The following is a 22,906-nucleotide window of genomic DNA, read 5'->3' as shown; positions in this document are numbered from 1 at the left end:
CATCCTGTACAAGTCAGATCAGGAGCGAAGAGCCACCAGGTCTCGGCTATACAGAAGGACACATGTATGTGGAAGTGTCAGGAGGCGGATGTAGCCAACTAGTGGACTCTAGAGCTAAGAACAATAATTTGGTGGGGGGACAGGAGAGTCTTCTGGGGCCTTTGCTAAATATGTACTTTCTTGGAGATTCTGAAAGAAGTGGGGGGAGGGGAATAACTGGTATTTATCAAACACCTTCTATTACCAGGCACTTCCCATGCAGATTTTTACTTGAAGATCCAACAACTCTTGAGCACATTGTTTCTATTGTAGGTCAGACTGAAGATCAGAGTGGTCAAATGGTTTATCCAGGGTCAATTATATTTAAGGTAGCTGAGATCCCACCTAGGTCTGGCACATGGCTCATTCCCTTCAAGTACTCTACGTGGGGAGTGGGGGGGTAGGACCACTCAAGTGTATTCTTCAGAGTCTGCCATCATCTCTCTGACTCCTGGGTTGCCTGCAGAATGCCTACTCTAAGCCAGACACTAGTCTTTTCAAGAATCCTGAGTTATTCTTGAGGTTTTTGCCTGGACCACCAGCAATAGAAGCAGGCAGGAAACAGAATCCCACTTCTCAGTCTGGAGATGGTTCTAGTATGGATTCTTTTATGACTGAGCGAACTCCTACTAGATTATTTTCTGTTCTTAAGAACCAATCAGAGTTCCTCAAGAAAATTAATAAACATGGAAGAAAGACAAAATTACACTTTACTTCCATACCACAAGGACAATTTCCATTTTGACTTTTCATGTCTTATTAGCATGTATTATTTGTCCAAAGGGGTTTCATCAAGACATTTCCACATATGAATCTAATGTGTCCTGACCAAACTCATTCCCTCTGTCACTCTCCCTCAACCCCAACCCCTCTTTTTGGAACAAGTTTCACAGATTTTATTATTCTTTTTTCATGCATGAATATGTGTATAGACTAACCATATTCACCCTCACATACACACACATACTTTCTCATTTCCCCCTTTCCTCTCCCATTAGACCAAGCCCAACACAGAACCTGTTTTAAACTCCTTTTTCTCATTTTTAAATTGTTCTTTTTTATTTTTAAAACAATTTAATTTTGTTTTTAACGTGTCCATCTGTGTGTCCTATGTCTCTTAACTAGTCATTCCTCTCATCATTCTCTGCCTCTCCATCCTGTCTGTTCCCTTCCCCATTTGTCATTCTTTTTTTTTGCCATCCTGGGGCTTGAACTCGGGGCCTGAGCACTGTCCTTGGGCTTTTTCAAGGCTAACCCTCTACCACCTGAGCCACAACAGCACTTCCAGCTTTTTTCTATGTATGTGGTACTGAGGAATCGAACCCAAGTCTTTGTGCGTGCTAGGCAAGCACTCTACTACTAGGCCAAACTCCCAACCTTGTCATTCATTTTCAAGGACTAAATTCCATGTAGAAGAGAGAACATGAGATGCCATTGTGGCTCAGTTATGCTCCTCTCTGATTCTTTTCTGTAGCTAAACAATAGTGGATGTGTTCCCTCACTTGACTTTTGCTATTATTGTGACATGTTCTTGCTGAGAAAATTTGCTTTTGGTGGGGGCTGGGATTGTGGGTTATGGTAGAGTGCTTGTCTAACCTGCATGAAACTCTGGGTTTGATTCCTCAGTACCACATAAACAGAAAAATCCTGAAGTGGTGCTGTGGCTCAAATGGTAGAGTGCTAGCCTTGAGCAAAAGAAGCTTAGGGACAGTGCATAGGCCCTGATTTCAAGCCCTAGAACTGGCGCAAAAAAAAGAAAAGAAAAAATTTGCTTTGGGCAGCAGTACATCATGAACAATCCAGGCTCAAACAACCCTGTTTCTGCTTTTTTCCAGAGTCACTTTTAGATATGGAACTTGGTCTCGAGTAATATTCATGAGGAATTCTAGGAGAAGTTTGTGGAAATGTTTGTAAAAGAGATAGTGTAGCCATGATCCAACCCCATCCTTCTAGCCGTTTCCTCATCTAGAACCATTCTACCTACAGAGCCAGTGCTGAGAGTTGTACTGGCACCTCCTTTACTATCATGGCATTCTTTCTTTTGTAAACAGGTTGAAAATGAGGTCAAGAGAAAAGGAAAGTGATTTACCCAAGACCATAGGGCTAAGAAGTGGTAGAGCCAGCATTGAATCCACAGGCTGTCTAGCATTTTTCTTTTCTGTGTCACATAATGAGGTTCTATGTACTCCATGGATTAAGAACACAAGTTTAGGGAACCGTACAAAGCAAACAAATAATCGAGGAAGAAAACATATTAAGAGCATGACTATCTACACATCATCTACCACATATGCTCTGGTAAAGCTTTCCCAATATGGAATAGCTGCCAGGCTTATGAACTAGGAAGCCATAGAATGTCCAGACTTGACCTTTAAGGTGACTTGCTCTTGTTAGGACCCTACAAGTTATCAGAACTTAGCCAGTTTTCCCCCTCAGTTCCCATCCAGTGACTAAAGCTCTAGTCCTGCAGACATCCTTTGTCCACTAAAGGTACCACATGACCCAAATTCCTCACAAGGACATGACTTCCTAGCATGAAATGAGGATGTTGCAACTCAGACAAGGAACCAACCCTCCTCTCATAAAGTTCAGCGAGAAGTTTATATCCTCAAACTGAAACTTCTAAAGAATGATTAGGTTTCTCAGCTCCAGGGACCAAACTCAAAAACACCTTAGGGACCCTGGACTTGCTGGATATATCTTTTCATGCAGCCCACGGGCTCGGTGTGGCATTTACCAGCCTGGAGAAGGAATTCTCCAGGGCTTCCCAAGGCCTGCAACTCCACTTTCCAACCCCTATCCAAGGGGACTCCTGGGACTGTGGACTGGAAGTCCCTCCCCTTAGAGATGCTCTGGGTCTCACAGCTTAAGAGAGATACAGATCTCTCCAGCAAAGCCACTTTTCTGGGCAAAGAAAGATGGACCACTTCCTCCAGTGCCATCTGCCCAGAATCCAGAGAAAGTAGGCTGCCTGTGCCAGGGTGGAGGAAGCTACTCAGACAAAGAACAAGCTGTCATTCATTAGGTGACTGGGGGAAGGACAGTGGGGAGGTTTTTGCCCTGGACACACCCAAGAATGGACAAAGGGTGTCACAGTTTTTCTGCCCCACTTCCGTGGGGAGGAAGAACAAGAATCTGCCCTCTTAAGGCAGGAACCAATCTCCATCTCACTTCATGGCCATTTCCAGGCTTGTACAATCTCCTGTAGGGGTCCACAGCCACCTCTGCATCCAGAACATATCCTGAGGTTCCTTATTAGGGAAATCCCTAATAAAGTGTCATCATCCATCTTCTCTACTAGAGATACAGAGACCAGGAAGGGGCAGTCAGTGTTGGCAAGTGGAAGGAGAGTGGCTATGTTTAAAAGCTTTCCTAGCAAGAAGGCTTGGTGTGACTGTCCTTTCCCATGTGCCTTTGCAACTGCATGGGAGGGTACAATGGTTAAAGGTCTGGTAGGCTATGCAGCTGAAGATCCAGGTTCTAGTCCTGATCATGTCACTTATTAATTTGGTGGAGGACAGAGAAGAACTTGATCTTAGCAAAGACAGCTATCACTGGAACAAGGATCTGATAACTGCTGGTCAGGCAGTGGTGAGGCTCCTCTGTATCTTTCCCCAAGTGAACACAGTCCCCAAAGCATCTGCAAGCCCTAAATGAGCCCTTCCTTGTGCTAGACATTGTGGAAAGATTTGAAAGAGACACAGACTCTGCCTACTACCTAGCTAGAGAGGTTGCACTGGACAGGTAAGGAGGTAGAAAACCGGAGCTAAGACTTATAGGTTGGTGGGATCTGAGGAGGCAGAAAAGATGAGTCTTGCTGACAAGGAAAAGCTAGGACAAAGGCAGGTAGGCTGGCTTGGAAGCTCTAAGGTTCTGGGAGAAGCAGTCCCTGGCTGCCCACACTCAAATCCCATTGGATCATGTTAGCACCGTGGATCAGAAAGCTCACCCGAGCTACTGATTAGAAAACTGGTTAGAACCACTGAAAAAGACATGAATTCCATCGAAGAACATCTGAAAAAGTGTTCTGGAGAAGACCAGGAGGCGAGTAGATCAGGAATTCAGTGGGGGCCTCCATAGCATCCATGTTTGGGTGTGGGCTGGTAGAAAGGAAGATGCAGGCCTCTCCTCACTGGGGCCCTTCTATGATTGATTTGAAGTGAGGATGGCTGTCTGCTCTGATGACCAGTCCTCTCTCTCTGGAAGCTCCTCTCTGTAATGTCAAGACTCTGAGCTATGCCAGGTTTGCTCTTACTGTTCTAAGCTTTCCTTTTCTGAGCTATTTTCTCTTTCCATCTGCTGATGATCATTGATAGGCTGAATTTAAAAAGGTGGTCATGGGTGTGTAACTGTAAAACTCAGAGCACACATCCGAATCTGATTTTTTTAATTTAAATTTTATTGTAAAGGTGATGTACAGAGAGGTTACAGTTATGTAAGTAAGATACTGAGTACATTTCTTTTGGGACAGTGTTATCCCCTCCCTAATTTTCTCTCACTTCCCCTGCTCCCTCCCCAAATTATAAAGTTCATTTCCAACATAATAGCTAGTGAGTATCACTGTTGAATTGATTCACCCTTTGTCTCACTGTTTCTGTGATTTCCCTTTCCTTCTCCAAAGCAGCTAAACTTATATACAAGACAAAGGATACAGAAACCAAAAACAGTGATGGGGGGAGGGCAGTTGGTCAGTACTGAGGCTTGAACTCCAGGACCAGGATGAGGCACTGTTCCTGAGCTTTTGTTGCCCAAGGCTGACACCTTCACTTTTTTTCCTGGTTAATTGAATATAAGAATCTCAAGGACTTTGATGCCTGGCCTGGCTTCAAACTGGGATCCTCAGAACTCTGCCTCCAAAGTAGCTAGGACTACAAGATGAGCCACTAGCTCCAAGGCCCTCTGGGCCTCTGACATCTGTTCTTCTCCCAGATTTCCATGCTGAGACACTCAGTCGTCTTGATCCTGGCCTTAGACCTATCTGCTGAAACCTTGGGATTGGAGATTGCTTCTGCTCCTCTTCTTGCCTGACTCCTTCCACACAGCTACCTGTTATCTAAATTGCCACCATTTATTGAGCATGTTCTGTAAAGCAGCTCCATAGTAGAAGTCTCCACTTGGAAGGAAGCAAAGCGTCTGCCAAACTTATCAGTGCCAACTCTGAATCTATGCACTAAGTTCTCACCAATGCTTTGGGCTTACCTCTCCCAATCCAACCCAGGTTCATACCATCTGGCTCAGCCCAGCTGTTCTTGTGATGCTCAAACCATCAGGCTGGTCACAGGTTTTCAGCTTTATGTGCCTGCTGTCAAAGAAATGTCTAAGGTGGGAGAACCCTGTGGGATCATCAAATACCAGGGCCTCATTTTTTTTCAAAAATGGGGCTGGGCAGTTCAGAGGAGGCTATGTAGTTAGCCAAGATCACACAGCAAACACCAGGATTCACCCCAACAATTCTGATTTCCAGATTCATTTCACTTAAACTAACCCCTTGCATTTGTCTCATAGTTTGTATTTTTGAAACATCTTGCCATACAGTAGCTTATATTCACTTTGTCCAACTCCTAGGTCATAGATACTACATCTATTTACCAACTGGAGACACTGAGGTCAACAGATGTGAAAGAGTGTGCATGAGAAAAAAAAAGAGTGTGCACAAGGTCACACGGCACTCAGGTAAGGCTGAATTAAAAAGTTGGTCATAGGAGTATAACTGTAAAGATTCAATAGAAACCCTTGCTTGTGTCTAGGACACAAAGTCAAGACAGGGCTCAGAGGACCTTGCAAAGAGAAAGCCAAGGTCACTGTCTCATGGCTACAAGGTCACTGTGTTTCTCATGGCTACAAGGTCACTGTGTTTCTCAGCATCTCTCTCTCTCTCTCTCTCTCTCTCTCTCTCTCTCTCTCTCTCTCTCTCTCTCTCTCTCTCCCTCCCTCCCTCCCTCCCTCCCTCTCTCTCTCTCTCTCTCTCTCTCTTTCTCTCTCTCCCTCCCTCCCTCCCCCCCCCCCCCCTCTCTCTCTCTCTCTCTCTCTCTCTCTCTCTCTCTCTCTCTCTCTCTCTCTCTCTCTCTCTCTCTCTCTGCCAGTCCTGGCTTGAACTCAGGGCCTGCGCACTGTCCTTGGGCTTTCTCAAGGCTAGAGCTCTACCACTTGAGCCACAGAACCACTTCCGGCTTTTTTCTATGTATGTGGTACCTAGGAATCAAACCCCAGTCTTCGTGCATGCTAGGCAAGAACTCTACCAGTCCCCTTTTTCTATCTCTCTGTCTTCCTCCCTTCTCTTTCTCACTCTCCCTCTCTTTCATTTTATGCCATAATTGTTATTGTGCAAATAAAATGTTGCCATAGCAAGATTATAATTCAGCATTTTCAAGTATTACTATAGAAATGTATTTCTTCTATACTATAAACTAAGATATTGAGTAATCTTGAGAATTAATCTGGGTCACTGATTTAAAAATATATTAAGAAATATTACCCATAATCTAGTCAATGAATATCTGAAATTATCAAGTGTATATTAATATACTTTAAATGTATTTGATCGTAACCTAGAGTCAGTAGTAAAATTGTGTGTGTTTTTTTTTCCCTCCAAGTCTTTTAGAATTTCCTTATAACCTCTACTTTGTCTCCTCTATAAGTTCAGCTTTCATGGCTTGAGGCGAGTAGCTCAGGGTTGGTAGCATCCCCAAGCCTGCTGACTCAGACTTCCTGTCATAATTTTGGGACAAGTATACATCTTTGGTACGATTAGCTGGGTTCCCTGCTTTAAAAAAAATATGTCACCTATGTCCTTTGTCTTTTAAAAGACTTTCAGAGAAAGTCTTGTGGTCCGTCAGGCATTCACTATTTCAGGTTGAATTCAGATCTTCTGACTTTTTGTGCAGTGGCAAAGCTGCCTTAGATTTCTTTTCGTTTTCATTCAACTCAACAGATGTTTGGTCATGAAGCTACTGTGCACAGTGTGTTAGTGGCTCGGTTTCTGTCAGATCTGTGGTCCTTCCTCCAGCACTAGCAACAGATAATAAAGGGGAATGCTTGTCTCTCCTTCACAGGCAGAGCGTCATGCATAGGCTTGGCAAGGAGAACTACAGCTCAGTGTCAGAGTTCATCCTCCTTGGCTTCTCCCGTGAGTCACAGGGCAGAGTGGCCCTGTTCGTCTTTTTCTTCCTGCTCTACCTCTTCACCCTCCTGGGAAATGGTCTTATCGTCACCTTGATCTTCCTAGATTCCCACCTTCACACACCCATGTACTTCTTCCTCAGTGTCCTGTCTTTGGTAGACATGAGCTATGTCACCACCACTGTGCCCCAGATGTTGGTTAATATGGTGTGTCCAAGGAAGACCATATCCTGGGGTGCTTGTGTAGCACAGATGTTCATCTTCTTGGTCCTGGGTATTGCTGAATGCGTTCTCTATGCTGTTATGGCCTATGATAGGTATGTTGCCATTTGCTTCCCTCTTCACTATTCCTTACGCATGAGCCGTCTTATTTGTATTAAAATGGTGGCCATCTGTTGGTCCATTAGTGTCACTGGGGCTCTGGTCTACACTGTCTTCACCATGCACCTGCCCTACTGTGGCCCGTATAAGATCAACCACTTCTTCTGTGAGGTACCCGCTGTGCTAAAGTTGGCCTGTGCAGACACATCCTTTAATGACCACTTGGACTTCATTTTGGGTTTCATTCTCCTTTTGGTCCCACTCTCCCTCATCCTGGCTTCCTACATCCGCATCTTTGTCTCCATCTTTGGAATCCGCTCATCCCAGGGAAAGCTCAAGTCCTTCTCCACTTGTGCTTCCCACATTACTGTGGTCACTATGTTCTACGGGCCAGCCATGATCATGTACATGAGACCTGGCTCCTGGTATAACCCAGAGCGGGACAAGAAGCTGGCCCTGTTCTACAATGTTGTCTCTGCCTTCCTCAACCCCATCATCTACAGCCTCAGGAACAAGGACGTAAAGGGGGCCTTTCTGAAAGTTCTTGGAGATAGAGTGACAGCCCAATAACCCAGTGTGTTCTAGAGTTGTGCATGCTCACTGACAGACTGAATGGAGTTCTTTGATACACCACTTCTAGACCTGAGTCTTTCTGGAGTTGTGAGCAGCCAGAGGATGTGGCCACTTCTTTTTTTTATATATATTTTTATTGTGATTAATAGCAGGGTTACATTATATTCACCAGATAGAAGGTGCATTACTTCACAAACATTGATACCCTTTCTCATGGCTTGGTGGGTGTGGCCACTTCTTAACTGAAGATTCCAGCCAACCATTGGTTGGAAATTTTATTTTATTTTATTTTATTTTATTTGCCAGTTCAAGGGCTTGAACTCAAGGCCTGAGCACTGTCTTTGGGCTTTCCTCAAGCTAGCACTCTACCACTTGAGCCACAGCACCAATTCCACTTTTCTATGCATGTGGTACAGAGGAATCCAACCTGGGTCTTTGTGCATGCTAGGTAAGGACTCTACCACTAGGCCAAACTCCCATCCCATGGTTGGAAATGTTTTTATCTGCCACTATCCAAAGACACAGTCATACACTGAAAGCAAAGGACTTCTTTGCAAAGATGATTCTTTTGCAGTTCAGACCATTGGTTTGTTGTTATTCATGTGCTGTCTTACTTCTGAAAGCATATAGGTTCTACATGAGCCTTGGCAAATGTTTAACAGGTACATACGCTTTTCTACAGAATAAAGGAGTTTGAGGTGAAATGACAAAGAGTGGGCAGATTAATAGCCAGTGTGACAATCCTCTGTTATGGCTTTGCAAGCTTTTATAGATAATATATGGCATGGCTTATTGCATAGATGCTATAAGATCTAAGCTAGATTTATGTTGAATGTGTGTAAAAAATATGACTAATAATTGGTCTAGTCTGGGCTCAATTTGTAAAAATGACTTTTACTTGGTTCGTTGAGAGTTGACATTTAAATTTTTATTTTTGTTTTGGGAAAACAAATACATGTTTCATAAAAGCATATATATTATGCATACCAGATCTACATGTATCTATGTAGTGTGCATACTTATATCAAATAGAGAAAAAGCAACAATAAAGACAGAGATAAGGAGGCATATGGAAAGATAATAGAAAAGAATATAACTAAGACCCATTTTCTCACATCCCAGATAAACACTTTAATATTTTAACATCTTTTGTTCAAGTTTCTTTTTTTAAATTCCATTGTCAGGTAACATGGAGAGGAGTTACAGTTACATTCATCAGGTAGTGGGTACATTACTTCTTGCACTTTGATACCCTTTCTTTTTTTGAAAGACTAGATAACACATTAAGTTAAACTGCCCTTTGACTATTTCTGATTCCCATAAATTAACCACTCTTCAAACTGAAATCTACTCAGCTTTCATTTTATTTTATTTTTGTGCCAGTCCTAGGGCTTGAACTCAGGGTCTGGGAGCTGTCCTTGAAATTTTTTCCTAAAGGCTAGCACTCTACTGCTTGAGCTACAGTTCCAGCTTTCATAATTTTTCGTCAGTGATCCGAGATAAATATCTCATGGACTTTCTTTCCTGGGCTGGCTTTGAGACACAATCCTCAGATCTCAGCCTCCTGAGTGGCTAGGATTACAGGCGTGAGCACCAGCACCCAGCTTTTAATCCATTTTTAATTTAATTTTTGGAAGTATTGAGGTTTGAACTTAGGGCTTCATATTTGTTAGAGGGTCACCTGAGTCTTACTTCTAGTCCCACAGCTTATTTTTAAACTTTTGTTTATATGCACTTGTGTTCCAGAAGTAATACATGGAATCATTTGGTATATGTGTAAATTTTTAATAGTAGCATGGTATCTGTATGGCTCTGAAAACACTGGACCTAAGGTCATGTTTCTGACACCCTCATTTAATAAGTACAGCTTTATCAGTTCCTTTGAACAACCCCCTTTTATTTGTCTAATTCCCTGTTTTATATATTCGTTTGCCTCTATTTTCTCACCATTTAAACACATTGGCAAGATGTCTTTGGGCATTTCTCCACCTAGAATATTTTTCCTAAGATTTACATATAGATGTCAAGTTTATCATAGGATCAAAGAGAATTCCAATTTACTAGATGCTTTTAAGTTACTCTTCCACTATTTATGCCAGTCCATCCTTGTACCTGCCAACACTTGATGTTGCTTATCTCTACCAAAGGTTCTAATGTTTCTATCCATCTCACAAATGAAAGGTGATTATATCACTTTTTGTTTCATTTGAAAGTGACTGGTGAGTTGAATGTCTTTTCTATAAGGCTGTTAATAATAATAACATGTGGTGAGCAGGCTCTAGAATTAGACTTCAGGGCTCAAGCCCTATTCTGTCCTTATTAACTCAGTGATGGTGAACAAGTTGCCCAGCCTCTCTGGGTCATTGCCTTAATTGTAAGTAGGAAGAAAATAATATGCCTTGGAAGGTGGTTAGGAGGATTAGGTGAGATAATGCATGTGACGTACTAATCAGTGAACGACCCATGGCGAATATTGTTTGCTTTGAAGTTTGTTATACATTTATTCATAGTCTTTTTATTAGTATATATTAATTGTTAAAAAATAGTTTGTTGTACATTTTGAACATAGCCTTTTGTGTCTACATTTTGAACAGATTTTTTTGTCTACTGCATACAATGCAAATAATCTTTTATGAGTTTATGATTGGTTTTCTTTGTTACAGAGTAGTACATTTGTCCTTACATTTTAGGAAACAAAGGCAGAGACGAAATCTATTTATTATCTTAGTGCTGAAGATAACTACTGTTAACGTTCCAGTGTCTATTTTTAATATTTTCATCAATATTTTAAGAAATATACAGAAAATACAGCCAAGCACCAGTGGCTCATGTTTGTAATCCTAACTATCCAGGAGCCTGAGATATGAAGATCAGAGTTCAAAGCCAGCCTAGGCAGGAAAGTCCATGAGACTTATCTCCAATTAAGCACCAAAAAAGCTGGAAATGGAACTATGGCTCAAGTAGTAGAGCACTAGTCTTAAGCAGAGACACTCCTTGATCCTGAGTTCAAGTCCCAGAATTGACACACACAGAAAAGAAACTTGGCCTATTTGGGGGGCCTAGAGTTTGGCCTAGAGGTAGAATGCTTACCTAGCATGCAGGAAGACCCAGGTTTGATTCCTCGGTACCACATACACAGAAAAAGAGCTGGAAGTTGTGCTGTGGCTCAAGTGGTAGAGCTCTAGCCTTGAGAAAGCCCATGGACAGTGCTCAGGCCCTGAGTTCAAGGCCCAGGACTGGCACAAAAAAAAAAACTTTGCCTATTTTATGAATTTTGAATAGAATTATTAATTGTATAATTTTTCTGTATTTTACCCTTCTCAGCAACAGGTTCTTGGACATTTATCCATATTGATTCACATACACACACTACACACACACACACACACACACACACACACACACACACACACACACACATATATCTCCAGTCCTGGGGTTTTGGGGCTTGAACTCAGGGCCTGGGTACTGTCCTTAAGTTTTCTCAAGGCTAGTGCTCCACCATTTGAGCCACAACACCACTTCTGGATTTTTCTGGGTAAGTGGGTACCAAGGAATCAAATCCAGGGCTTTGTGCATGCTAGGCAAACACTCTATCACTAGGCCACACTCCCAGCACCTTGATTTATATTTTTATTGCTAAAGAATATACTTCCCATTTTCATGAAGATAATAAACTAGAAATGATCTTCAATGTATACAATTCTTTTTTCTTTTTTGCCAGTCCTGGGGCTTGAACTCAGGGCCTGAGCATGATCCTTGGTCTTTCTCAAGGCTAGAACTCTACCACTTGAGCCACAGCACCGCTTCCAGCATTTTCTATGTATGTGGTACCAAGGAATTGAACCAGGGTCTTTGTGCATGCTAGGCAAGCACTCTACCACTAGGCCAAACTCTCGGCCCCAATGTATACAATTATTAATGTAATACAGCTGGAACACACATCTGCTGATGAAGTGAGCACACATCAAGGAATTCACTCACAAAGGATCCAGATGTCAGGACTGGTTCAAAGGAGAATTTGACTTATACATGAAATCATGCAATATTTCTCGAGTTCCATCAATTTTTCAGCAAGGAACTTAATTTCATTATTCTTACTGAATGAATAAAACTCCAACATGGCTATGATAACAGTCATTCATCCACTGATGGTCACCTGGGCAGATTCCATTCTTGGGCAATGGTAAATAGAGGCACAGGTGATGTGCTGAAGCAGGGCAACCAAGATTGAAGTGCTGACTGCCCAGATGATGAGATGTGAGACAGAGAGCTGCCACAGAGTATGGAGCATTTACAAGACAAGGATTGGCTCGAGAAGTGGTCCAGCTGCTAGACAGAAAGCTGAGAATGAATTCCATAGACAAGAATTCTTGAAGATTTCTGAGCAAGAAAGGAGCCAAAACAAGGCTGAGGGTCAGGGAAATGGTTGTAGCTGCAATGCAGACATTGATGGCCCAGACAGTCATACTGCCAAATTCAGGCCCCACCACTTGCGAAGAGGGATGGATCACATACCTAGAATCCCAGAGTGTTTGGGGATAGAGGCTCCAGGTTGTACCAGGGGAATACTAGAAGAATCTTCCCAAGGTGTGAAGAAATCCCTAGTGGGTGGGCAGGCAGGCAAAGCCCTCCAGCTCTGAGGGTCCAAGAGGAATCCTAAATCATATAAGCCAGATGTGGGCACCCATTAATCCTGAGATTCCTTCCAGCACATCCTGACATTTCCTTCTATCGTAGGAAGAGACCACCCTGCTCTGGTCTTGCCTGACTCTTGTATGGGCTGTGCAATACATATTAAAGTGTTCCATACTAAATAAAACTCATATATCATCACTTTGTGTGTAACGATATCAGAGGCTAACGAATTGTAGTTGACGACTGATGAAAGATGAATAGTTAAATAATTACTTATTTTTATCTCTCATGATCTCTATTTTTTGAAGTCCCCAATATGTCTGCAGACCATGAATGCCCCTAAATAGTTTGTGTATAGTGTCCAATGAATGAAACAGCCCTAAGCACATGACCTGGGAGGCAGAGAGGACAATGTCACCACCTCCACCAGACTAGATCGCTCAGGGTGCTTCCTTCTTTTCTCCTAGGGAAGAGGGAGCCACTGAGGGGAAGCCTGCTGTGAGGTCTTGTCTGAGAAGCACACATCGGCCCACAAGTATCACCACTCCTGCCCCAGCGAGCCTCATCTCCCCAGCCCACCTTCAGCTCCAGAAAAGGGCATGGCCTGAGCATCTCTGGAGGGCAAGGCCCCATAAGAGCCTGATGTCTCCTTCCTGAGCTGGAGGTGGCTACAGGATCTGCTCTGGCTGGAGCCCTGGGAATTAAGTGACACTCAGGAATAGCCACCTGAGTCTGAGGTGGCCCTGCCCATACCCCTTTTCCTGTAGAAATATAAGCTCAGGACCGCAGTGTCCCTAGCTCTCCTGGGGAACTGCCAACTGTCCCCACACTAGGCTTGCTGGTCAGAAGCCCCAGGTAGGACCAGGCCAGTCTGGAGTTCCCAGTGGCCATTTGCCTGTCTTTCTATCTAATCCTTTCTTATCTGCATGTGTGTATGCGTGACTGCTTGCAACTTCTCTCCATGCTATCTATTTATCCATTTCCCTGGGCGTTTTTTCTTTTTAAATCTCTCCACCTCTCTTCCTTGTTGTCCGTCTTGTTCTACCTTCGCTTCTGTTTTCTGTCTCTGGGTGTCTCTGTCTCCCAAGTTTTTGTCCCATTCATCTTTCCTGCTGCTCTAATATTCTCTGTCTTGGTCTTGAGTTTATTCTTTCTGCTGTTCTTTCTCTCCTCTGGGTTCTCTGTGTCACTTTAGCACAATTCTTGCCATCTTCCACCACCCCTTAACCCTGATTCACAAAACACCTCACCACCACCACCACCTCCCATCCTACAGATCTCCCAAGGAAGCCTGGCTCTCTGTCCCTTACCCTCCCCAGTGCATGCCTCTGTTCACAGTCAGCCCCACGTTTTGAGATCCTCCTCCAGCACTCTTTCTACTCCTGGTCTCCACTGCCGAGATATCTCTCTCTCTCTCTCTCTCTCTCTCTCTCTCTCTCTCTCTCTCTCTCTCTCTCTCTCTCTCTCTCCTCCCTCCCTCCCTCCCTCCCTCCTTCCTTCCCTCCCTCCCTCCTATTTTCCTCTGTCTTCTATCTCTGTCTCTATTGCTGTCATCTGTATCTCTGTCACTCATTTTTATCTCTTCCTCCTGTGTCCATCGTCTCTCGCTATCAGGTTATCACCCCAACCTAACTGTGACAGCCAAAATCCAAGGCTCTGAGAGGCCACATAACTGATCCTAAGGCACTCGGCAAGCCAGCTAAGGAAACTGAAACCAGAAACCAGTCCACAGGCTCTGGATGAGCACGCAAGTGCATTATGGAGGATGGAGCCTAGGGGCAGGGGAATGAGAACCAGTCGCCTTCTGTGCACCCCCCACTGTCAGCCTGTAACAGCAAGCTGGAGGTAAGAATTAGGTTGCCTCAGCGCCATGGTCCTTGTTTAAAGACCTCATGTCAGGAGTTGATATGATTTGTAGCATCAGGCTTTCTGTCTCCTAATCCCAGATCCCAGCTCATCTCTGAGAGCAGCACTTGGCACTATAGGGGCAGAAACCGGGGGACAATCTGCTCAGACCTTGCTTGCTGGCCTGAGCCCACTTGCACCCTCTCTCTGGGCTTTGATAAAATGAAAGGATTGTACTTGTTGCAATCAAATTGAGGCCCAAGGACCCACAATTCATTAATAGGGGGAGCATGGGGCCATGCTTATCCAGAACAAGGTGGGTAGAGTGGACCCCAACTCTTGCAGAAATTTTCTTTTGGTGAAACGCCCACCCAGTCCAACAGCTTGGACTATCTGTCTTCAGGTTTCTTCTCAGGGAACAGCCCGTCTAAGAACACTGCACACCTCCCTGCCTGTTTTAGCTCCGAGCATCTCACTTGAAGGGCACGTAAGCACTGTCTATCTGAGGACCAAGGACGAGGGATCATGGGCCTGGCGCCCTGTGTTCTATCTCCACAGCCCTCACCACCTGGCCCAAGCCAAGGAGCCACAATGCATATTTCTTTGAATTGTTTAAAATACCAACACCAAACAAAGTACATCTGTAGGTCACAATTAGCCTACATTAAATGGCCCCATTAAATAACTCCTGCTGGAGATGCAATATTCAGTGTTCTCTGTGACAGATTTTAAAAATTAAAATGTTAAAAGGAATCGAGGAGACCAAAATATCAACAGGAGTAGCCAGTCAGAAATAGGTAAGGAAGTAGGCTGAGGGGCTCTAACCAGCCTTGCATCATAAATCCCTCCCAGCAAATTGCCCTCTCAGAAAACTTGGGTTTTTTTTAAAAGACTGTATTAACATTGATTCTTACATTATATTTCAAATGTCATGTTTAACAAACAAGTATTTAAGAAGGGAACCTCTATATACAATCACTGGCACAACTTGGTTTTAATGGATATACTTCTGCATGGTTTACCATAATACATTTTGAGTGTGTTAGGAGAAAAATTCATTAGGTTAGGTTCTGGCTCAGAGAACTAGAAAGATAATCACTACTGAAAAGTAGACTAGCCACAGGGAACATTCTTAAATCTACCTATGTTCATTGCCATCAGCAAAGCAGAACCAATCTATTGGCACTATATTGATAGTATGATGGACAGAATTTGTGCGGTGTTTCTAATTAAGAAAGAATGACAAGGGGCTGGGAGTTTGGCCTAGTGGTTAAAGTGCTTGCCTAGCATGCATGAGGACCCGGGTTCGATTCCTTGGTACCACATATATAGAAAAAAGCCAGACGTGGTGCTAAGGCTCAAGTGGAAGAGCTCTAGCCTTGAGAAAGTCCAAGGACAGTGCTCAGGCCCTGAGCTCAAGCCCAGGACTGGCAAAAAAAAAGAAAGAAAAGAAAAAAGAAAGAATGACAAAAGAAAATTAATTGCAGAATTCATACATTATTAATTTGCTATTCATTTCTCTTTGTATGTATGCACTGGGATTCCTATTGTTTTTCCTTTAGTTATTCCAAAATTATTTATAGCACTATATTCAATTTATTCAAGATCCTCTCAACAAATTAGAGAAGTAACCTTCCCATAGGGAAAACAGTGTTATTTGTGATCATGTTGGCAAAATTGTTGGATGACTGACAGAATGAATACATATGAAGTTCAGACACCAGAGAAAACTAAATCTAGAGTTAACTAACTGTTAACTCTAACCTTTACTGCTCTTAGCATTGACCTTAACCTCAATACTATCTGTTGCCCTGACCCCAACATTGATTGAAAACTGTAAACCAAATCATGAATATCATTGTGCTAACTATGCTTCTCATCTTTATCCATAAGACTTAGGAATTTCTGCAGCTCCAAAAGAAAACAGAAAGTGAGCGAGAGTAGAGATGAAACAAGACTGTGTCGATAAAAGGAGAAACAGATATTTATAGCCCAGAATGGAACATTGACTACACTGCTAACTCTAGACTCGCCCCCATCCGGAGCTAAATCCAGGCATCACTCATCCTCAGTGGTAAACTTTGTATGTGGGTGTGTATGTGTGCTTCCATCTTGCCGATCCAAAGAGTCCTGATACTATCATAGAATGTAACTGAAACAATAAGTGTGCAAATTCCTTACACATTCTTGACACAGACATTACGCATTTTCTAAAACTCTGGAAAATAGGCAGATCGCAATGCAGGAACTCAACCAGTCTACTGTGATAGAATTCATTCTACTGGGATTCACCTTCAACGCCAGGACTAATCCCCTGCTCTTCACCTTCTTTTTAGTCTTCTATCTGCTGATTCTTGTGAGCAACAGCCTCCTTATCACACTCATCCACCAGGACTCACACCTCCATACACCCATGTACTTTTTCATCAGTGTCCTCGCCATGCTAGACGTGTGCTACACCACCACCACGGTACCCCAGATGCTTGTGCATATTCTCAGCAAGAAGAGGACCATCTCTTTTGCTAGATGTGTTGCCCAGATGTACATCTTCCTCCTGTTTGGAGTTACTGAGTCCTGGCTTTTCTCCATCATGTCTATCGACAGGTATATGGCCATCTGCCACCCTCTCAGGTACAATGTCATCATGAGTCGGAGGCTGTGCCTCCTCTTGGTGGGTATATGCGCAGCCTACGGTGTGGTGGGTGGTCTATGCTATACCTTCTTTGCCATGCGCTTGCCCTATTGTGGTCCTGATGAAATCGACCACTACTTTTGTGAGGTTCCTGCTGTTCTGAAGTTAGCCTGTGCAGACACATCCCTCAATGACAAAGTGGACTTCATCACAGGCTTTAATGTCATTGTGGTCCCCCTGTCCCTGGTGGTCATTGTCTATGTCAACATCTTTGCCACCATCCTGGAGATCCGTTCGGCCCAGGGGCGGATCAAAGCCTTCTCCACCTGCGCCTCCCACATCACTGTGGTCACCCTGTTTGCCGTCCCATGCATCATCATGTACATGAGCCCTGGCTCTGGCTCCTTATCAAACAGTGGCAAGAAAATGGCCCTTTTCTACAACATTGCCACAGCCTTCCTCAACCCTGTCATCTATAGTCTAAGGAATAAGGATGTGAAAAGGGCTTTCCTCAAACTGATGGGATGGAGCAGGGGTCCAGAGTGAGGCGTTAGAACTGGAGACTGAGGAGCTGAACAAAGCAGGGCTTGCAATCACCAACTCCCAAAGGAAGACCTGGATTCTAAATAGAAAAATATAAACTGATCCCCTTACCCGGCTGGGAAAGGAAAATGGTACTCCAACTCCTGCATTATGTGTGATGATGTTATTCTATTCTAAGGGTAAAGTGCAATGCTTCAGAGCCTGGACTTTAATGCCAGATAGAACAAGCTGAGAAGCATGATTTTTACCAATTACTAGGCACATGCATTTTTGAAGTCATGTAATAACCCCATGGTTTGCAATTCTTTCTCTCAGGCAAGTTGTAATGACTAAATGATATATTAAAATTGCATAGTACAGAGTATGGCTTTAAGGTTGATTGAATTCTCTTGGGGGAAGGGCTATGTTATAAGCATTGTTTTTGTACTTTAATTTTTAAAATATTTTTTACCTCTTGATTTTTCTATCTCCCTTTGTTGTTTTTTTTTAAGAACCTCAAGTTGAGGAATTACAGCTTTGGTAATATCAAGGGAAAGAGATTCTGTACATATAAAAGTAAGAAATGAGGGACATTAGAATGGGAAGGCTGGGGATAGTGGAAGCCTGAGAAGCAAAATTTAGGGAACCTGGAGAGTAAAGAATCATTGGGAGCTTTGAACCTACTGTCTCTTGATTAGGAGGCACTTCTGCCCCCAAATCCACTTATTTGTTATGTGAAATTATTTCTCTTCTCTTCACCTACCTTGGTTTATCTCATGTTATTACAATATCTGGCTTTGGTACCTGGCATATTGTATATATGTTAATTTGTTTATTTGAGATAGGGAAGGGATAACCATCAGAAAACTGAAAGTGACACTGTGGCTCAAGAGATAGGGGGTAACCTTGAGCTGAAGATCTCAGGGACAATGCCCAGGCCCAGAGTTCAAGGCCCATGACAGAAAAAAAGAAAATGCAAGTTCAGCCGGGTGGCTCACACCTATAATCCTAGGTACTCAGGAGGCTGAAATCTGAGGAACAAGGTTCAGAGCCAGCCTGGCCACGAAAGTTCACGAGACTCTTATATCCAATTAACCTCTAGAGAACTGGGAATGGCGCTGTGGCTCAAGGGGTAGAGCGATAGCCTTGAGATGAAGAGCTCAGGGGCAATGCCCAAGAGTTCAATCCCCACAACCAACAAGGAAAAAAAAAAGGAAAGAATGAAAAGAAATAGGGAAGGGAGGGGCTGGGAGTTTGGCCTAGTGGTAAGAATGCTTGTCTAGCATGCACGAAGACCCGGGTTCGATTCCTCAGCACCCCACATACATAGAAAAAGCCAGAAGTGGTGGTGTGGCTCAAGTGGTAGAGTGCTAGCCTTGAGAAAGCCCAAGGACAATGCTCAGGCCCTGAGCTCAAGCCACAGGACTGACCCCCCCCCAAAAAAAAAAGAAATAGGGAAGGGAAGGGAAAAATTAAGATGATTGGTAGGGGCAGGGGGGAGGGAAAGTGGGAAAAGAACATGGGAAGAGGTATCAATGTTCAAGAAGTAAAGTACCCATTACCTGACAAATGTAACTGTAACCCCTCTGTACATCACCCTGATAATAAATTTCTTAAAAAGAATCTTTTCTAACATGAATTGTTTTCCCAGGTTTCACCATTCTGAAGAGGTACAGTATCAGGCATCACTCATACTCTCTTCTTTTTTCTTCAGAAACACTAACACCCAACAAAGCAATCTCTAGGAGATCGTAGAAATAAATGCATTTTATAAGCTAACATGCATCCCTCTCTTAAGTGTTTTTGCCTCAGAATCTTGATGATGTAGACTGCCTGTGGAACCCTTCATTGAAAAAAAAAATCAACTGGCCTTGCGTGAAATAAATTTGACAGGTAGGTTTGTTTCCCTCATAACAAGACAGGATCTGACTATGCCAACAGTGCAGGTACTCAAAGTTATTACCTGATCCACCTACCTAGGAGCCAGAGTGTTGCATAAACAATCAGGAAAAATTAAAGGCAAATGATCAAGAAGGGTCTGCAATTACAACAAACTTTTATGGTTAATATCATTAACCTAGAAGAAGCTTTCAGTAATGAGTAAGAAAAATATAAACACCTCAGAAAATGGGCAGTATATTCCTTAAATGTGAAATCCCAATTATAAATATGTAGGAAAAGCCTACTGCAGTTGGCATCAAAGAAATGCCTATTAAATATCAATGAATTCAACCTTTTTCACCTTTGAAATAGCCAAAGAGTTATCAAATAATTGTGTCAAAAGTAGCCAAAATGTAATAAAACATGGACTGTCTTACTTTTCTAATGGGAATACAAATTGACCTGTTGGCAAGATGTGTGTACTAAGAATATTAAATATAAGCTAGGCACCAATGTGCCTGTAATACTAGCTCCTCAGGAGGCTGAAATCTGAGGATCAGAGTTCAAAGCCAGCCTGGGCACGAAAGTCTGTGAGACTCTTATCTCCAATTAACCACTAGAAAACTGGAAGTGATGCTGGGCTCAACGTGGTAGAGTGTTAGCCTTGAGCTGAAGAGCTCAGGGACGGCACGCAGGCCCAGAGGTCAAGCCCCATGACGGACAAAAGAAAAAAATATGGAATATTTCCACAGTGTGGAAATGTCAAATTTTTGCAACTTAAATTCGCAGATGATGCTGATAATGCTAAATCAAGGCTACTCCTTGAATAGCAAGAGTATAAATTCTGAGGTGGAGCTTTACATAAATTATTAATCCAGAGGGATGACAAAAAGTCAAGAAACTTCATTTTAGTCAAGATGATGTTTTCATACTTTGAGTAGTTATAGTCTATTTTATGTCCATCTACTTAAATAAAGTTAAAGATGAATTACAAAAGGTTCCAGGGAACTGAACAATTTCACCAAATAACTAAGAGGTCCTACTTTGACCTGTAGGACCCTAAAAAAAGAGCTCTCTCTTTTTTTAATATGAGGGCTTATGTGCCTTGAATTTATAGTCTCCTAAGAGTACTCACCAAAACTGACCTTAATTACTTCCTTGAACTCAATTATATATGACCATCATTGCTTTCTCTTTAATTCCTCTATCTTTAGCATTTATAGGTACCTCTAATTGATCTGTATGTAGTCAGGTTACTGATCTGGAAGTCAGCTTATACCCTTCCATTATTTTATGAGTGCGCAGCTTGAGCATTCAGTTGAACAAACGTTTATTCATAAAAAGATAAAGGTTGATACCAATTCTTCTTCAGGTTTCGGAAGCTGATGACACAGAGATGAATCAATATGAGACCTGCCTATGTGGAGTCCATCATCTGAAGTCTTCATATTTAAGAAGGACCCATTGCCAGTTTCTACCAACTGAATGTTAGAAGAAACATTTATAAAGAAGTCACATAGGTGAGACTAGCAAAGTAACTCAAGTAGTAACGTCCCTACTTAGCAAGTATGAAGCCCTGAGTTCAAGTTTCAGTATTGCTCCCTCCCCCTATAAGTCATATAGGCTGTGGCCTTAGTTTAGTGGTTGGTCTTGAAACTTCATCGTGCTCCTTGGCTCCAGCCTGTCACTTTGAGGAATGCCCTCTTAACGTCTTTGTTTCGGAGGCTGTAGATGATAGGGTTCAGGAAGGCAGAAATGACATTGTAGAATAGAGCCAGCTTCTTGTCCTCTTCCGGGGAGGACTCGGAGCCGGGTCTCATGTACATAACCATACAAGGGATGGAGAACATGGTGACGACAGTGATGTGGGAGGCGCAGGTGGAAAAGGCCTTGAGCCGCCCTTGGGCTGAGCGGATCCTCAGGATGGCAGCAAAGATATTGATGTAGACCATGATGATGAGGGACAGTGGAACCAAAAGAAGGATGAAGCCTAGGATGAAATCCACTTGGTCGTTGAGAGAGGTGTCGGCACAGGCCAGCTTCAAGACAGCAGGCACTTCACAGAAGAAGTGGTTGATCTCATTGGGGCCACAGTAGGGAAGAATCATCGCAGAGACTGTGTATATGAGGGCACAACTGACGCCCCAGAATCCACAGAAGGCCACCAGTGAGCCACACAGCAAAGGGCTCATGATGACTTTATACCTGAGAGGATGGCAGATGGCCACATACCTGTCATAAGCCATGATTGCAAAAAGCCAAGACTCAGTGATGCCCAGCATCAGGAAGATGTACATTTGGGCCACACATCCACCATAGGAGATGGTCTTCCTCTTGCACACCAGGTGAGCTAGCATCTGGGGCACTGTGGTGGTGACATAGCCCATGTCCAGAATGGATAAGACACTGAGGAAAAAGTACATGGGTGTGTGGAGGCGGGAGTCTGTGCGTATCAAAGTGATAATGAGCCCATTGCCTAGAAGGGTGATGAGGTAGAGGAAGAGAAAGACATTGAAGAGAATGACATTTATCTTTTCATCACTAGAGAATCCTAGGAGAATGAACTCAGTAAGAGAGCTATGGTTTTTCCAAAGGAACCCCTGCATCTTTCACCTGCTGTAGAGAAAAAACAAAAACAAAAACAAAACAGAGTTATGACTTCAGGAAGGTGCACCATTCAGACCCAAACCCTGCTCTGCTATTTATGTGATACAAACAATAAGACAAACAAATGTAACAAAGAAAGTACATGGGATACCCACAAAACTGAGGAACAACTTTTAAAGAAATTTCCATTTAATATGCTAACGTTTTACTATGTAACCCAGTTTTTCCTGAAATGTCAAATAAAAACTTCTAGTTTTCAAAATGTAGATGGAGAAGAAGGAGAAAAAAGGAGAAGAAGAAGAAGAAGAAGAAGAAGAAGAAGAAGAAGAAGAAGAAGAAGAAGAAGAAGAAGAAGAAGAAGAAGAGGAGGAGGAGGAGGAGGAGGAGGAGGAGGAGGAGGAAGAGGAGGAGGAGGAAGAGGAGGAGGAGGAGAAAAAGAAGAAGAAGAGGAGGAGGAGGAGGAGGAGGAGGAGAGAAAGAAGAAGAGGAGGAGGAGGAGGAGAAAAAGAAGAAGAAGAAGAGGAAGAAGAGGAGGAGGAGGAGGAGAGGAGGAGGAGGAGGAGAGGAGGAGGAGGAGGAGGAGAGGAGGAGGAGGAGGAGGAGGAGGAGGAGGAGGAGGAGGAGGAGGAGGAGAAGACGGTTCAAAATGAATGTCTTAGAGTTCATAGTCCATGTAACTTATGGAAAATGTCAAAGAAGACAAGAAAAAAAGTCAAATACTTAGTACTG

At 43.1% G+C, this 22,906-nt stretch overlaps 3 protein-coding genes across 4 annotated transcripts; 2 read left to right on the top strand and 1 right to left on the bottom strand.

The window, feature by feature from the left end:
* Positions 1 to 4,465: 4,465 nt before the first annotated feature.
* On the top strand, positions 4,466 to 8,049 carry LOC150061981 (olfactory receptor 2A12-like). Of its 2 annotated transcripts, XM_090333779.1 has the most exons (2): positions 4,466 to 4,474; positions 7,120 to 8,049. In XM_090333779.1, the coding sequence occupies exon 2, from the start codon at positions 7,285 to 7,287 to the stop codon at positions 8,047 to 8,049; it is 765 nt and encodes a 254-aa protein (XP_090189905.1). In that variant the 5' UTR covers positions 4,466 to 4,474; positions 7,120 to 7,284. The 2 variants fall into 2 exon arrangements, with proteins under 2 accessions (XP_090189905.1, XP_090189904.1); XM_090333778.1 differs by lacking the exon at positions 4,466 to 4,474 and having other exon boundaries at positions 7,102 to 8,049.
* Positions 8,050 to 16,774: 8,725 nt separating this feature from the next.
* Positions 16,775 to 17,713, top strand: LOC150061980 (olfactory receptor 2G3-like). Its single transcript, XM_090333776.1, has one exon. It carries the CDS (start codon positions 16,775 to 16,777, stop codon positions 17,711 to 17,713), a length of 939 nt encoding a protein of 312 aa, XP_090189902.1.
* Positions 17,714 to 21,178: 3,465 nt separating this feature from the next.
* On the bottom strand, positions 21,179 to 22,278 carry LOC150061979 (olfactory receptor 2A12-like). The gene has a single exon (XM_090333775.1). The coding sequence runs from the start codon at positions 22,174 to 22,176 to the stop codon at positions 21,229 to 21,231; it is 948 nt and encodes a 315-aa protein (XP_090189901.1). The 5' UTR covers positions 22,177 to 22,278; the 3' UTR covers positions 21,179 to 21,228.
* Positions 22,279 to 22,906: the final 628 nt, after the last annotated feature.

This window comes from Megascapheus bottae, chromosome 6 (genome assembly GCF_031878675.1).
Source record: "Megascapheus bottae isolate mThoBot1 chromosome 6, mThoBot2.hap1, whole genome shotgun sequence".
In the NCBI taxonomy this organism is placed as follows: Eukaryota; Metazoa; Chordata; class Mammalia; order Rodentia; family Geomyidae; genus Megascapheus; species Megascapheus bottae.
This window is presented reverse-complemented; position numbering and strand designations above follow the sequence as displayed.

Bases quoted from the DNA above. Each gene is read 5' to 3' on its own strand.
- LOC150061981 (XM_090333778.1), top strand. From the start codon at position 7,102: ATGCATAGGCTTGGCAAGGAGAACTACAGCTCAGTGTCAGAGTTCATC.
- LOC150061980 (XM_090333776.1), top strand. From the start codon at position 16,775: ATGCAGGAACTCAACCAGTCTACTGTGATAGAATTCATTCTACTGGGA.
- LOC150061979 (XM_090333775.1), bottom strand. From the start codon at position 22,176: ATGCAGGGGTTCCTTTGGAAAAACCATAGCTCTCTTACTGAGTTCATT.